The sequence below is a fragment of the Neofelis nebulosa genome, chromosome 1 (genome assembly GCF_028018385.1).
Source record: "Neofelis nebulosa isolate mNeoNeb1 chromosome 1, mNeoNeb1.pri, whole genome shotgun sequence".
Classification (NCBI taxonomy): domain Eukaryota; kingdom Metazoa; phylum Chordata; class Mammalia; order Carnivora; family Felidae; genus Neofelis; species Neofelis nebulosa.
The window spans coordinates 131,925,917-131,943,800 of record NC_080782.1 but is presented as its reverse complement, the minus strand read 5'-3'; the positions used below and the strand labels follow the sequence as shown (position 1 = coordinate 131,943,800).

The following is a 17,884-nucleotide window of genomic DNA, read 5'->3' as shown; positions in this document are numbered from 1 at the left end:
AATGCAAGAATGGTTCAACTTAAGAAAATCAGTCATTGTAAGACACCACAATTACAGAATGATGAGCAGAAAACTGGTATGATCATCACAATTGATAGAGAAAAAGATCATCTGAAAAAATTCAATACAATCTCACAGAAAAAACACTCAACAGACTCTAGTAACAGAAAGAAAATATTTGAACAAAATGAAGGCTGTATATGGAAAGCCCACAGCTAACATCATACTCTGGTCAAAAGACTGAAAGCTTTTCGTTTAAGATCAAGAACAAGACTTAGTTGCCTGCTTTCACCCTTCTACTGGACAAAATACCAGAAGTCCTAGTCACAGCAGTTGGGCAAGAAAAGGAAATGAAGGCATCCATACTAAAAAGGAAGAAGTAAAATTACCGCTCTTCAAAGACAGCATGATCTGTATGTAGAAAGTCCTCAAGATCTCACAAAGGACAGTTACAACAGATAAACTCCATAAAACTGCACATTCTAAATCAACACACAAAAATCGGTTATGTTTCTATATACTAACAGTCCAAAAAGGAAATTAAGAAAACAATTCTAGAGGCACCTGGGTGGCTCAGTTAAGCATCCAAGTTTGGCTCAGCTCATGATCTCACGGTTTGTGGGTTCAAGCCCCACGTTGGGCTCTGTGCTGACACCTCAGAGCCTGGAGCCTGTTTGAGATTCTGTCTCACTCTGCCCCTTCCCTGCTTGCACTCTTGTCTCTGTCTCTCAAAAATAAGTAAAATGTTAAAAAAAAAAAAAGAAAAAAAAAGAAAACAATTCCATTTATACTGGCCTCAAAAAAAAAAAAAAAAAATTACAATACTTAGGAATAAATTTAACCAAGGCAGTAAAAGACTGTGCACTGGAAACTACAAAACATTAGTAAAAGAAATTAAAGACACAAAAGAGGGAAAGTTATCCTGTTTTCATGGATAGTAAGGCTTAATATTGTTAAGATGTCAATACTATATAAGGGAATCTACAGATTTAATGCACTATCGAAATCCCAATGACATTTTTTGCATAAGCAAAAATACCCATCCTAACATGGATATAGAATTTCAAAGGACTCTGAAGAACCAAACAATCTTGGAAAACAACAAACTGGAGGTCTCATTTCAAAACATATTACAGTAATTAAATCCCATGTGGGATTAGCATATACAGCCATAGAATCCAATGGAACACTGGATATCCATAGAGCCCAGAAATAATTTCTCCTGTGTATGTTCCACCTACCCTACAAGGGATTTTCAACAACGATGCCAAGACAACTTAAAGGTTAAGGCCAGTCTTTTCAACAAATGCTGCTGGGAAATGGGATATAAACATGCAAAAGAATAAAGTTAAACTTTGTCATAGTCTGTTTGGGCTACTATAACCTAAATGCCACAGACTGAGTGGCTTATAAACAAGAGAAATTTGTTTCTCACATTCTGGAGGCCGAGAAGCCCAAGGTTAAAGTGCCAGCATGGTTGCTTTCTGATGACAGCCCTCTTCTCACTTCACAGCCAGTGCCTGTTTGCTGTGTCCTCACGTGGTAGAAGGGCACAAGGGATCTCTCTGTTCCAAGAGCACCAGTTGTATTCGTGAGGGCAGAGCCTTCCCAAAGGATCCACCTACTAATACCATCATAAAGAGCCATTTCAACGTATCAGTTGGAAGGAGGCACAAACACTGAGACCATAGCAGATCTTCACCTTACACAAAATATCAAAATTAAAATGGATTGAAGACGCCAATGTTAAGACTTAATATCACAAAACTTTTGGAAAGGCTTTGAGGGGAAGCTTCGCAAGAGGATTTAGCAATAATTTCTTGGATATGACACTAAAAGCAAAGGAAACAAAAGTAAAAAAAAAAAAAAAAAAAAGTGAACTGGACTGTATCAAAATTAACAACTGCATCAAAAAACCACAACAGAATGAAAACATAACCTGTGGAATGGGAGAATATATATTTGCAATCATATATCCAGAATATATAAAGAATTCCTCCAAGGATGCCTGGGGTGGTTCAGTCAGTTGAGCGTCCGACTCTTGATTACGGCTCAGGTCACAATCTCACAGTTCATGGAATCGAGCCTTGTGTCCGGCTGTGTGCTGACAACACTGAGCCTGCTTGCACATTTTCTCTCTCAAAATAAATAAACAAACATTAAAAACAAAAGAAAACTCCTCCAACTCAACAACAATGACCACCACCGTCAAAAAATGGGCACAGGACTTGAATAGACATTTCTCCAAAGAAAATGTACAAATGGCTAAAAAGCACAAAAAAGATGCTGAACATCACTAACTGTGAAGGAAATGCAAATCAAAACCACAGTGAGATACCACCTCACACCCATTAGGATAGCTACAATTAAAAAAAAAAAACAAAAAAAACCAAAAAAACCCCCAGAAAATAACAAGTGTCAGTAAAGATGTGTAGGAATTGGGACCGTGTACCATTGCTGGTGGGAATGTAAAACAGTACAGTTGCCATGGGAGAACAGTACAGAGTTTTCTCAAAAATGAAAAATGCTGCTACCCTATGATCCAGCAATCCATTCCTGGGGGTATATGCCAAAGAAGTGAAAGCACAGTCCCAGAGGTACACACACAGAGGAATACTCTTCAGCCTTGACGAGAAAGGAAATTCTGCCACCGTACAACATGGATGAATGAACCTTGCAGACACCACACTAGGTGACACACACCAAGCACAAAAAGACAAACATTGTGTTTTTATATAAGTTAATAGAAGTTTATAAAATATGTTATCTAAGGTAGTCAGATTCAAATAGAAAGCCAAAGAACAGGTCAGGTGAACTGACTCACAGACAACCGCAGAGTGCACAAATGAAGAGACGGGAAACAAAGTGGGCTATTCAGAGCATGATCAAGTGCATAGGGAGAAACGCCTCAGAGCAGATGTGGACCTCCAGCTGAGAAATGCCGATGAGCGACTTAATCACTGGACACCCTCCTCTCTATTCCTGCTGAATGCATCCTGGGGATGAACTTGAATACAGTCAACCTCCGCCTACCCCTGCACGACAGGAGAAATGCCTTTAGGACTGAGATCTCATTAAAAGGCACATGGGCACGTGCCTTTTGCCAGCACCAGAGACCCCGAAAGAGGCCATGTCAGAAGCTCAGGCTGTTGAGCAACTGCCCAATACCTCACGACTAAGCTGTGTTCTTTCCTCAGGTAGCACGAGTTCTGTACAGACTGTCAAACCATTACAAGGTCTCCGCTCGACTCACTGGACAGATAGTATATAGTGCTCCCACAGAGCGTCCTCACTGGGCCAGTGTGGAGCAGGGGCCTTGGGGGAAACAAATCATGGAAGGCTATGAAAAACCACTTGATGCTTTCAAATGAAGCCTCAGACATCACGCACAGGGTCAGACAATCTCATCAGAGCATCCCACATGAAGAACACCACATGCCAAACCGTGACGTGGCCGAGGGGCTTTCCTGGCGTGATGGGCAGAGAGTAAGGGGAAACCCAGGGCAGCCCAGCCAGTTATTCCAGGAAATCAGTGAGTGGCGAGCACAACGTGTTCCCTTGAATTAAACAAACCTCTCAATGATCTTCTTGACCTGATTTTCAGAAAACAGTCTGTTCTTTGCCTTCCATGACATTGGCACCCTCCTTTCTCTGCCCAGTAGCTTGTGAAGTCACTGGAGGTTTCTTTCTCCTTTGTCGCCAGCCACTTGCAGCTCTCAAATCTGAACAGAAAACCAGAGAACCAGCAGGTGTTTCAATCTAGTTCAAGGCTGTTCATGAGCAAGTTCGTCAGACCCTCTATTTCCTAAAAACAAGGATTTCGGGACTGATAAAAGAAAATCACCAGCATACGCTCCTATTGAAAGAGATAGTACAAAATTAATTAAGAGCGCTGCTTTCTTTCCAACCTTAAGAAATAAATGCAGAAGATAAATTTCCAGTACAGGTTCAATGATTGGTTTATTCATTAGACTTTTATTAGTTCCAGATTGCCAAAAGCCCTTTACAGACCTGGCCTAACAGGGGAGGGAAAGCAAAGCTCAGTGGACATGCTAGGCCGTGGGGCTATTTGAGGGTTGGGCCACTGCATGGAGGGGATGAAGACGTGCTTAGTAAAGGCCAGCCTTGTGCTAGGCATGCGTGGGCTGTGCTCATTCTCACAACCATCCTATTAGGGAACTTTTATCCCCTATTGCACCGATGGAACCAATGGTTGGAGAGGGTACGTAACTTGCTCAAGGTCAAACAGCTAATTATTGGGTGTAGTAGTCTTGTAGTTGAGAAAAGAGTGTCATAGGAGCTCACAGGAATTGACCTCCACCTATATGCTAAGGAATGTAGGAAGGCCTCACACAGGCCCACCTGCAGTCATGCACACAATACGTGTGTGTGTCTGCACACGGGGGGAGGGGGGAGGTTACTGTCACTTGAAATCCCACCAGAACACCATGCCTTGGAGATGGAATGGTTGCCTTAAAAAAAGGGATTTGGGGACATGTTCTAAAACGAGGGAAGGCAGGGAAGCAAGGAAGGAGAGGGCAGAACTGGGGTTAAGTCCACATAGGTCGGCTGCCTGCCAGTCATGATCTCTAAGAGAACAGGCTTTCACAGCAAAGACAGTAGCCCCTCTGCTACACTTCTAACTCTCCTTCCCTGTCACCTGAGTGGAGGTGGGGGGGCACCTGACTCTGAAGCCTCGAACCCATGCTCATCAGGAGCCCCGATGCAGTAACATTCCAGGCCCCAGTAGTCTTTAAACCAGAAGGTGGAGACATGACAAGGCTCAGGAGTAACTAGTGTAAAACATTTTTAATTGGAAGATAAAAAATAGTGAAAAGAAACCCAGAACGCCAATGACTTAGCGGTAGAACCCACCCGAAGATCCAGGCTGCAGTGGATTTGCTGGCTTTGGGGCCATCAGAAGCCAGAACGGAGGCCTGATGTGTTGCTCTAAGCAGGCCACAAAGGATTCCGGAACTCTCGCCATCCTGAGCATCTTGATCGTTGGCCGATCTCTAGACCTCAACCCAATACCTGTCCCTTCCACGTGCCTCCTGGAACAGAAAGAGCTCTTTGGCTATCTCGTCTATTATTTTGCCTCTCAAAGGAAGTCACGAGTTCAATTAAGATTTAAAGTCTGACCTTGGCAATGACAAAAAAATTTGCTACTTTTAAAGCTTCTTTCTTTGCTCCTTAGTATGACAAAGCCCTAGAAGGTTTTAGCGAAATGAAGTGCTTGACTTAAAACCCAAGTTCAAGTTTCCTGGTGAATTTTTGCCCTAGGTGCAATATCAGTGCTGACTAGCTACTTGATATTTGGTGCCCTAGGGGATTTTATGGATGAGATGCAGGGGAGTGATCATTTGGAGTTTGGGTTTTTTAAGGTGTGTGCAGTTGCCCTAAACATGCTTCTGGTCTCAAAGGACTTGAAACCCATCACTGCCTACTGATTCCCTCAGCCTACCACAAATACTTCATTTGTTCATTTTTCTTGGATTGGATTTTTTTTTTTTGGCAATTAAAATTGTGGTAAAATACACAAACCTAACCATTTTGAAGTGTACATTTCAGGAGTGTTATATACATTTGCAATGTCATACAATCCATCTCCAGAAATTTTTCATCTTGCCAAATGGGAATTCTATACCCATTGAACCATAACTCAATTTTTCCCTCCTGCCTAGCCCCTGGCAATTGCTATTCTACTTTCTGTGCCTGTGAATTTGACTCTATTAGGTACCCCACACAATCAAAATCATTCACGGTTTATCTTTTTGTTTGCTGGCTTAATTCCCTTAGCATAATGTCTTTTCTTAAAGTTCATTCATGTTATAGCAGCTGTCTGAATTTCCTTCCTTTTGAAAGCTGAATAATATTCCATTTTATGTTCACACCACAATTTATTTTTTGATGACTCCATCGATGAACACTTGTGTTTCTTCCACCTTTTGGCTATAGTGAATCATGCGTGGGTGTGCAAATACCTCTCTGAGACTCTGTTCTCAATTCCTTAGGATATATAGCCAGAAATAGGATTGCTGGATCATATGGTACTATTAATTTTTCGGAGGAACCTCCAGGGCATAGGGTTCTAATTTTTCCACCTCTACACCAACACTTGGGATTTTATTTTATTTTTTATAGTACCCATCTTAATGAGTGCGATTATGATTTCCATTTCCCTCATAATTAAGTGATGTTGAGCATCTTTTCATGTGCTTATTGACCATTTGTGTATCTTTTTTAGAGAAGTTTCTTTTAGGTCCTTTACACATTTTAAAATTATTTTTATTGTTGAACAAGGAATATTTAACAAATTTTAAAAAATCTTTTAAACTATTAGATATTTCTAATATATGTCTTTAAAAGTGTGAAAGTATTAAGAGGAGTGTCTTACCCAACATGACGTTATATTTGTTCAGTGATACCTTCAGAGAACCCCAGGGTACAGCCTGCCTCTACCTTAGAGCTCCTCTGTGCCTTGTCCGAGTTTTTAGGCTCCTTCCATCGCAGGGTGCCTTCATCACATTCTTAGTGCTAGGAGTATGGTTCTTTCTAGTTCTCCACTCACTTATTAAATTTCTGACTCCCAGTGTGTTTTAACTTAGAAACAGTGAAGTGCTGAGTCTCATCAACACGTTAAGAGTATAGTCTTAGTGCATTTTCTATTTGGAACCAATTTTAGTTTGGGGAGCATCTTGATTATATTTCCAAGAGGTGCTTTTGTCAGATAAGTGACCACTACATAAAGGAGTGTTGGCCAGCCAAGTTTGGGTCAAGAAATGAAATTCTAGAAAAGGAGATGAAATGGAAGAATTAAGGTAGAAAACTACCCAAGTGTGATGCGGGTTAAGAGGCAGGGAGGCAGGCAGGCAGGCAGGCAGAGTGGCAGCACAGGCACGTGCGAGGTGGCCGGGCACTGACAAAGGATTATACATGTGTGAACTCACTTCATCTGCAGAGCAACAATAAATACGGGACAGGTTATCGCTGGTAACCTGTTTGTGGATAAGAGAACTAACTAAGGCAGAGAGAATATACAGCGAATAAGTAACAATATTGGTTATCTGTTGCTGTAAATTATCACGAACTCAGCAGCTCAAAATAGCACAATTTCAGTGAGTCAGGAGTTTGGGCTGACGTTGGCTGGGTCATCTGCTCAGGGTCTCCCACGGCTGTAATCAAGCTGCTAGCTGTGCTGTGCTCAAATCTGGAGGCTGACCTAGGGAAAAAGCCACTTCCTAGCTGGTCCAGATTTGGGGAGAATTCATTCCCTGGAGAACTGAGGGTTCCACCTTCTTCCTGACTGTTGGCTGAATACATAGCAGGAACTCTATGTTCCCTGCAGTGTTATTCACAACTGCCAAGATTTGGAAACAATCTGTTGATGAATGGGGAAGCAAAATGTGGTATGTACAAAGGAATATTATTCAGCCTTTAAAAAGAAAAAAAAAAACATCTAGCCTTTTGTGGGAAACATGGATGAACCTGGAGGACATTATGCTAAGTGAAATAAGCCAGGCACAGAAGAACAAAGAATGCATGATCTCACTTACGTGTGGAATATGGGGGGTGCCAGGAGTTGAGGGGTGTGGGAACGGGAAGATGTTGGTCAAAAGGTACGAAGATTCATTTATGCAGGATGAGTAAGTTCTGGAGTGCTACTATATGGCACAGGGACTAGAGTCAATACTGTACTGCATAGATGAAATTTGCTATGGGAGGTGATTTTAAGTGTTCTCAACACACACAGATTCTAAGTATGTGAAGTAATGAATACGGTAATTAGCTTAACTGTGGTAACCATTTCACAACATACACATACATTAGACCATCATGTTGTACAGTTGTATGCTGCCATCCACTGAATGCTTATGCCCCCACCCCCATTCACATGCTGAAATCCTAATCGCTAAAGGTGAGGGTATTAGGAAGTGAGGCCTGTAGCAAGTGATTAGGTCAAGTGGGTGAAACCCTCATGATTGGGATTAGTACCCTTATAATAGAAGCCCCTTCTCTGTGAAGACAAAGCAAGAAGGCACCATCCATGAACCCGGAGAGCGGCCCTCAAAGAACAGTGAGCCTGCTGGCACCTTGATCTTGGACTTCCCAGCTTTCAGAACTGTTTTGTTACAGTAGCCCAAACTAACTAAGACATATACCTCAAATATACACAATTTTTATCTGTCAAGCATACCTCAGTAAAGCAGGGGGGGTGGGGAGCCCTAAATCACATCACTTAAAAAATACATCTTATATGAAAAATATTAAAGACCTTAAACCAAAACAATAAAACAGTGAGAGTCAAGAGAAAATCTAAATAAATGCAGAAATATACTGGCTTCACAGATCAGAAGACTGAATTTTATGAATATGTTAATTTCCTTCAAATTGTTACACTATTTCAAAATAAAACCCTCCTCAAAATTGCAGTTGTGTGTGTGTGTGTGTAAGTTGATAAGCTGGCCATTAGATTTATTTGGAAATGCAAATGATACAGAACAGCTAATATTCTGGAAAAACAACAGGGTCAGCAAACTTTCACTACCAGGTATCAGTATATAGTTTACTGCTAGAGCAATGAAGACAATGTGGTATTAGGGAAGAATACGCTGATAAAACAGAATACAGACCCCTGAGTAACTCAAACATATATAGACAGCTGGCTCATAACACTGTAATCAATGCAACAAAGGATTTATCTTTTCAACAAACAGTATAGGAACAATCCATAGGGGAGAGAATGGAACCTGACCTCTACCTTACATTGGGCACAAATTCTATTCCAGATAAACTGTAGATCCAAATTTAAAAGGTAAGACACTGAAGTATTTGAAAAATATTGGCACAAATATGTTAATGAATTTGGAGCAGAGAAAGACTTCTTAGATCACACCAGAAAAAGCATTAACCATAAAGGAAAAGAATAATGCAGTTTCTCCAGTTTAAAATTAAGAACTTTTCTTTTTCATTATGACAGAGCATGCCATAGAGCGGGAAAAGTTATTAGTCATGGATGTAACTGATAAAGGAGTCATATCCAAAATACATAAAAAACATCTACAAGTAGATAAAAATGAAAGACTAAAATATGTACTTCATAAAAGTGAAAATCAAATGGCCTACAAATTATGAAAAGGAGCTCAATTCCCTATAACCAGGGAAACAAAAACTAAAACCATAATAAAATACTGTTACATATCTACCAAAATGGCCAACATTAAAAACGCGAAAAATACCAAGTGGTCTGAACAGACAGCTGCCAGGAGTCTATGGACTAGGCAGTGGTTCAGTGTAGACTGCTAGTAATCTGACTTGTTCTTATGTGTTACCTGATTTTCCTTCCTGCTCAGAATTGGGTCATCAGAGTTGGGTCATATGTGGAAATCTGGAAGATTTCCCTTAGGTGCCCTGGAAAACACCAAATCCTATGTACAAATGTACAAATGCTATGTTAGGAAATCACTGCATCCACACTGTCCAGAGTTTATCCAAAGAGAATGTCTAAAATTCTCTTTTCTAGCTGGAAATGTTTCAGTTTCATCACTCCTGTGAAGGAGAGCTCAAAATATTTCACTGTGGACTGCAGGCATACCGGGAAAGATGGGTAAGAAATTACCTCGCTTTTACATTTCTGAAGACAAAGACTGTGAGAAACACGCTTTAGTGTGGCGCCATCTGGTGGCTCCCAATGTATTTTACCACAACTTCCCCTTTCAGGCCACATTTTTACAAAGTATAAAAGGTTCCGGCCCCTGATCAGCTGCTGCTACAGTCAAAATAGAGCAGAGCAGAGCTAAAGTTCCACACGAACTCCAAACCGATGTAGTTTTTCAAAATGGGATTAAGCAACTTTCCATGTTTAATGGAAATTTTCCCCTCTAATTTAGTTTAAGTCTTGCCCTGTTTTCTATTGAGGGTTTTTCTTTTGATATACAGATGTACTTCATATATTCTGGATACCCGTCCCTTGAAGGGGTATATGAATGAAAGTACATCGTCCAACTCTATACGGCCTTTTGTGTTTTTATCTTTTTTTAAAATAATTTTTTAACGTTTATTCATTTTTGAGAAGCAGAGAGAGAGCATGAGCAGGGAAGGGGCAGAGAGAGGGAGACACAGAATCTGAAACAGGCTCCAGGCTCTGAGCTGTCAGCACAGAGCCCGACGCGGGGCTCGAACTCACAGACCTGAGAGTGAGATCATGACCTGAGCTGAAGTCAGACGCTCAACCGACTGAGCCACCCAGGTGCCCCCCTTTTGTGTTTTTAAATGGTATCTTAAGATAAACCTGTCTTTAAGACAAATACATCAATCATTTCCTTTAGAGTTGTCTTAGGAGGACCTTATTTAAGAAATCCTTCCTATTGCTGACATTTTGTTAAGACAAGCATTGTTTCTTCTGTAAGCATTGGTGCAATTTTTTGATAAAGTCATCCAGGGCTTGAGTTTTCTTTGTGGAAAGGCTTTTAAAATGACAGATTCAACTCCTTTAACAGCCACAGGATTACTAAATTTTCCTTGTTACAGATTTGTTGTTTTTTTCTGTGAATTGATTTCATCTACATTTTGGTTACTTTAAACGTCTCGTCTTTAATGACGTTAATCATAATGATTCCTTTTCATTCCTAATAACAATTTTGCCATTTTTCTCTTTTCTTGGTCATTCCCCCTAAGAGATTAGCAATTTTATTAGTCTAAAATTTTTAAAGAATTTAGTGCTTTGTTAATCTTCTGTTGGTCATGTTATATATTTCATTAATTTGTTATTATTTCCTTCCATTTATTTGAATTTAATTTGCTGTTATTATTCTGGTTTCTTGAGAAGGATGTTTAATTCATTTTTAGCCTACCTTTCTTACATATACATTTTAAGGCTACAAACTTCCCCTTTTAAGTATGGCTTTAATCTCAGCCAAAAGGTTTGATATTCATATTTCCATTTTAATTAAAATTTTTTTCCTACTTTCCACCAGGTTATTGGGGGAAACATTTCTTAACTTCTAATTTTTAGTTTGTGTTACTAGTTTAATTTTGTACAGAGAGCCTTTTCTACAGGAGTCCAACTTTTCCCAATTTTTTACTTACTTTATGGCTTAACAGAGAGCCAACTTTGATCAGTGCTCCGTGTTCACCTGGAAAGAACATAGGCTTTGCTGTTGCTGATTAACTGTTCTATATAGTCCATTAGATTAAGTTTGTTAATTGTGTTGTTCCTACCCTCTGTATCCTAAATGCTTTTTTTTTGGGGGGGGGCGGGCAGGGTGTGTGTGCTTGCTTGTTACTGTTATTTACTGACAGTTATATTCAATTTTTCTATATGGACTTCCACTTCCAGTCAAGATGGAGTAAGTACCACTTTACCCTCAGGCCTCAAGTAACTAACACACTAGAGAAAACATGTAAAACAATGCCACTTAAGACACTGGACATCGGGCAGTGAAGAACAGTAATCCTCGAGAGCACAAAAACAAGAGCTGAGCCTTACCTCTGCCCCAGTTTACTACCTGAAGAAAACTTCCAGGGTGTAATGTAAGGGAGGAGAAACTGAGGCGGAGCTCATCAGTGTTCCAGAGCTGACGAGACAGGTGAGAGTCCGGGAAGATGCAAGTAGCTAGAGTTCAATCTTCCATAAGCTTCAAAAACAGACAAAGAATAACTTCCAGCTCTTTCCAGGACTCCAGTTTAACCTTAATACCAAAACCTAACAAGGGTATTATAAGACAGGGATGTTAGAGACCATCTCTCTCTCGAACATAGATGTAATATTCTAAGTAAAATACTGCAAAATCAATCAAGAAATACAAGATATATCTATATATCTTGTTTATATATCTATAAAAAGAAGATATCATAACCAAGTGGGGTTTGTTCTAGCAAAGCCAATGGTGGAGTGGGGGAGGTGTGGAAGAGGGAGGGGTTACACTAGGAAATCTATGAACTAAGCAACCACACTAAGAGATACAAGAAAAATAATTCGATCATCTCAACAGATTCCAGAAAAGTCATGTGCCAAAATTCAGTACACCACAAACCCACTTACCAAGTTATAAATAAAAGGAAACACCCTAAATTCACCCTAAAGAATACTTATTAAAACCCCAGAGCAGTCATTCCGATCAATAGCGAATCACAAAATTTACCCTTGAGATCAGGAGCAAAGAAAGGAATTTCACCCTGACCACTTCAACACTGTACCAGCACCGTGACCAGTGCAATTAGGTGAGAAATGAAAGGCAAAATGACTGGAAATAAATAAAAGCCATTATGAGCACATGATAGGGAGTATCTAGAAAAATCCAAAAGAAACACAAACTTAGAATAAATGAATTAAGATTGCTAGATACAGGTCATTATAAAACTACTGTAGTTCAATATTCTAGCAAAAAAATTAAAAAAAAAGATCTTAAAAAAACATTTAACAAAAGAGAATATCCAAAAGGCCGATAAATATTTGAAAGATGCTTAGCATTGTTAATCATTGTGAAAATTAAAACCACAGTAAGATACCAGTACACACTATCACAATGTCTGACATGAGAAAAATGAGAAATATTAAGTTTGGCAAGGATGATAGGAATGTCCCTTGTGTAAACAGTTGCAAAAACAACAGACTGATAAGGTGGCTATAGAGAGTGCTTCTGGGGTGGCCAGTACTCCTGGTCTTTGTTCATCAGGTGCTTCTGGAGGATGGCAGAGAGGTTGCAGATTCTGGGTCCCCAATATCAGACAAATAAAGTAGTGTGTATTAGTTTCCTAATACACTTTGTTACTGGACCCAAAGTAACAAAGGACCAAAAATTGGGTGTCTTAAAACAGGCCAGAAGTCCAAAGCAAGGTGTCCTCCAGAGGCGTTAAGGAACAATCTCCTCTCTTCTAGTTCCTGGAAGCTGTTGGCATCCTTCCACTCCTGGCCACATCTGCTGTCTTCACACTGCCTTCTCCACTAGGTCTATTTTTATCTTCTTAGTTTGTCTCTCTCTTACAAAGACACTTGTGTTGGCCTATAAGACTCATCCAGATAATCCAAAGTAATCTCATCTCAGAATGCTTAATTATATCTACAAAGAGCCTGTTCTTAAATGCAGTAACAAGTTCTAGAAATTAGGGTTTGATATTTTTGGGTGGCCATTACTCAACCTATTACACCCATGTTTAGTATTTTCTAAGTACAGGAATGAACTAGTGATACTGCACAAATGGTTAGGGGAAGGATCAGCCTGGGAAAACCTGGTGTGCATGCTGGGAGGACGAAGCCCTACCTTTCACAGAAATAGTATTCTTTGGGTACAGACTAAAGATTGGGAAAATTTTAGAAAGGAATGCTAAAACATAATTTCCTCCTTCTCTGCCAAGGTCCTAGGATCTGATCCCGTAAAAGAAACTGCTGCATTTATTGCCACTAGAGGAGTGGGCAATAGGCATGCTGTGCTGGGCCAAGCCAGCTGCCAACTCAACATGCATTGTTTCCTCCTTCATTGAAAGGAATCCCACTTGTATTTGGAACCATGGATTGCTCAACTAAAAAGTTCACGTCCCAGGGTGCCTGGCTGGCTCAGTCGGTTGAGTGTCCAACTCTTGATCTCGACTCAGGTCATGCTCTCACAGTGGCTGGTGGGATCGAATCCTGTGTCGGGCTCCAAGCTGACAGCACAGAGCCTGCTTGGGATTCTCTCTCTCCTTCTCTCCCCCATCTCCACCCCCCAGCCCCACCACCTCTCTCTCTCAAAAAAAAAAAATATACTTAAAAAAAAAAAGTTCACTTCCCAAGTTTCCTTGCAGCCACCGATCATGTGACACATTTCTGCCTAGTGAGATAAAAGCAGAAATACCAAGTGGAGCTTCTGGAAAAGCTGCTATTTTGCTAATAAAATTTGCACCTTTTCCCTTAAGCCCTTCCTACAAAACAGAGGTGATGTCAAGAGGTATCAATGTCCTGACAAGGGCCCTGAGTCCTTGATAGCATTGTGCAGTCACTTGATTAGCCCTGGACAGTCTGCCCACAGACTTTCCTGTCGTAAGAGAAAAGCCCTAATGGGAGTAACCATTATTGCTTGATATGTAATCAAACACACTTTGTAAGAACCAAACAACAGGTGGGCATTTTATAAGACACTACAAAGTCAACAATAATTGGATCATTCCAGTATCTGGAGATGTGACACCAATGCCGGTCCCAGACTGGCCCTCTTGAGTCATCTGTGTCCATTCATTTGTAATAACGTGCAGAGAAGGTTAATGTAGATTCTTTATTGATTCCACCAATGTATTAGTAGATATGATAATAATAAACAGTACTTTTACATTCTCTTAACCAAAAATATAACAAATATTTACACTCAGTAAAAATACAAAAAGCATACAGAGGCACTGTCTTTCTAAAAGACATAAGTTTAAGAGGTATCAAAAAATAGGAGACAAACATTGCTCATTACAGGATACTTTACAATCACTGAATTGTGCAGTATAATTGCATTCGATTATTACAACTGTGCAGTTTTGTTTTGTCTTTTTCTGATAAGCTCACATGTTTCTATTTCAAAAGGTCAAGTACAACTGCATTCTGTGTATCAAAAATAAAGAAGCCTTAAAAAAGCACAACAAAAGCTGAAGATGAACTGGAGTTCAAGTTTAAATCTGAAAATGTACTGTGACACTTTTTTGAAGATTTATCCCTTTTTTCTAGCCTTTAAGGTACTGCTAACGGGATACATCTACTTTAATATCACATTTTTTAGAAACTTAAAATGTATCAGAATAACAATAATTGTTTTAAATACACAAAGAAACTCTTTCTCTCCTTCTTTTTATAGAGAAGAAAACACTTTATAAAAATTAGGTTTGTTCTTGGGAATCCTCATGATTACTGCCTCATTTCCCCGCCTGGGAGATTCTCAAGGAGGTTATACAGATGACGACAGTGTGACTTATCACCCTCATGAAAAAACAGTTAAGTCTTTTTCTCCCCAAAGATCAGATTCATAGTAATCATTTGGAGGAAATAAGAATCTACGACTTAAGATAAACTTTTATGGAAGTATATACTGGATTTATTCATTGTTCAAATCTTTCATTATGAAGAAACTGTTTTGTTGAAACTTATTTGGTAGAAACTTTGCACTGAGGGTTTACTACTTCATTAAGTCCTGACAGATTTAGAGTTGAGGTGGGATGAGGGCACTAGTCTCATTAAAATTTTAAAATAAAAACAAAAACAAATGGGGATTGAAAACTGGAGGAAATACAGGTTAAGGCTTCTCTTGTTCTAGTCATGTAACAAACTAAGAGAAGGCAGAAGTGTTCCCTAAATTAAAATTAAAATGTAAAAATCCAAACTCCACGAGTTCTTAGGAGATACACACATACCACATACAAAGCATTTGGCTTTAGTTCCTGATCACTGTGATTGGCTGACTCAAACACTCACAGCTGGAGCCAGAAAGACAAAGTCAGCTACAAGGTGCAGTCCCAAAGCACAGCCTCTGACTCTCTGTGCAAGATATTATTGACACCATTAAGGACAAAGACAGGTAAGGCTCCCATATGATTTCAAACACCTGCAAATAAACAGATATTTTACAAACAGCACATTTTTTTTCTGGGGAAATGGATATAAAATAGAATAAATACTCAAACTTGACAAAAAAAAAATGACTAACAAAAGTATCTTTCATTTTCTTTGTTTGGCTCTGGACATGAAAACAATACTGCGTAAATCAGTGAAGGAACATTTTTTGTGATCAAAGGACCAGTATTTATAGGTTAAATCACTACAGTGTGACTTTTAAACCAGGATTTTTGATCCAGGCCATTTTCCATTTCAATAGACCAAGAAAGCTAGAGAGCCAATTAGCTTCATTCTGACATACCTGGTGGGGTGGGGTGGTGGGCAGGTTTTTAAGGCTTTAAGTTTCAGATTGACATTTTTTTGTTTTGTTTTTTTGTTTCTGGCCCAAAGGAAGTTTTCAGATAGGCTATTTTTCCTAAAATGAAGAGACAATCATTTTGGCAGAAAAGACAGACCACTGCCACTTACCAGTTGGAAATGATTCATGATTTTAAAACGAAGGGGACTGGGGTGGGAGAGGCGCCTAACTGGCTCAGTCAGTAGAGCATGTGACTCTTAACCTCAGGGTCAACAGTTCAAATTCCACATAGGGCATGAAGCCTACTTAACAACAACAACAACAACAACAACAACAACAACAACAACAACAACAACAAAAACCAGGGGTTGGGGTGGGGGGGTGCAGGGAAGGAGAGAGAGAAGAAACAGCTAGGAAAAAAAGAGGAAACACAGTCTTGAAAAGGAAATCACAAACCAGCTAAATCCTATAAATTCACATATAGACAACTAGTACTCAGAAGTAAACCCATTTTGGCTCCAAGTTGATCTGGGTAGTGCACATGAATGGCTTTGGCTTTTTTTTTTTTTTTTTTTTTCTTTTTTTGGTAGTCATAGAAGTTAATTAAGCTCTCACCTGCATTTACATTTTTAAAACATGATTAAATTTAAACTTAAGATATAGAAAACACCGTATTTAATTTGTAAAAATGTGTAAGGTCTAGGTCGCCCAGTAAACAGTCACGGAAATTTTAACTAAACAGTTAAGGAGCGCCATGCCCAACAGACTGTTAAAACATAGATCTCTTTCCTCTCAAGGGCTTAAACTGAGAGCCAAGAGAGAATCATTCCCATAATTCTAGCTCCTCTGTCCCCCCTAAAATTTTCAACCAATTAATACCTTGGTACACTAATGAGCTGTGTTGCAGGCAGCTGGGGGCCGCAAGGTTTATGAACACAGCCTCATGCTGTGAGATTGAGTGGAGGGGATGTTGCAGAACATTACATAAAGCTTAATTCATCTCCATGATTACACACCAATGATTGCACTTCCTTCTTAAAAAAAGAACTCCATTATTTGAGCATTTAAAAATTTTTGTTTTGGGTTTCTGTAGAACTCTCTAGAACCCATTCCCTACTTACTGGATTTATACTTTTAGGTAGATGCAGCACGACATTCACTTCAAAAAGGGTTGGTATACATGTTTAAGGAAAACTTCATTCTTCAGAGATGAGGGTGGCTACCGACCTAATTATAGCCTCCCTTTCCCAAAGGACTGATAAGAAACCCTGTGGCAGCTTCATCTGGCCTTCCAAATCAGCAGATGGCAGAATCTTCCCTCCTAACACCTCAACCAAATACGGCTTCCTTCCCCACTCAAACGGAGACCCTACATTGCACTGGTGCAACAGATCAAGTTCATCTCTGTATACATTAAGCATATCATCCTGTAAAGATGACTTCAGTTTGTTCAGACCAGAGACAGTTTTATGGCCTAAAACATAAACATCCACTAATGGTAGCTCCCCAATACAAAGAAAACCACAAAACTTGAAATAATAAGTTACTTTTCAAATACACAAGAGTATCCTTGGTATTGGCAGACATTTTCAATTTGTCCATTAACCCAAGCTATGGCTTGGAAATACTATCACTACTCTCTTAAAAATAACTTCTTCAAGAAAAATCTGATATACACAGGGAGGACTCTGAGTTTGAATCTGTTCTAGTAACTGTGGTCCCAAGGCAGGTCTGGTGTGTGAAGTGAAGACTGGTTTCCAGGCACAATATCCATAGCTGAAGAAACTATGCATCTACAAGGATTAAATAAAAGGAAGCATAACTCAGGGCTATTTCATTGCTCAGGGTACGGGGAATGAAACCTCTGGATTAGCAGCAGCAGCAAGCTTTTTGTTGGCAATGGCCTGCGGAATCATGACGTGGTTCTACCCACTCCTTCCCCGACGACTTTCAGTAAACTTCAAATGGGTGCTCCAAAGTCTAGACTGCTGAGACCTGTTCATTTTCTGCAAACAGTA

General features: G+C 39.7%; 1 protein-coding gene across 13 annotated transcripts in view; it reads right to left on the bottom strand.

The window, feature by feature from the left end:
* Positions 1 to 14,235: 14,235 nt before the first annotated feature.
* RAPGEF6 (Rap guanine nucleotide exchange factor 6) overlaps positions 14,236 to 17,884 on the bottom strand; it is a 191,051-nt gene continuing 187,402 nt past the window's right edge. For 11 of the 13 annotated variants that reach the window (XM_058716426.1, XM_058715760.1, XM_058716138.1 and 8 more), the window contains one exon: positions 14,236 to 17,872. In XM_058716426.1, the coding sequence (XP_058572409.1) occupies positions 17,847 to 17,872 (26 nt within the window). In that variant the 3' untranslated portion in view covers positions 14,236 to 17,846. The remainder of the gene's footprint in view (positions 17,873 to 17,884) is intronic. The other 2 variants (XR_009257722.1, XR_009257730.1) reach the window with 2 other exon arrangements.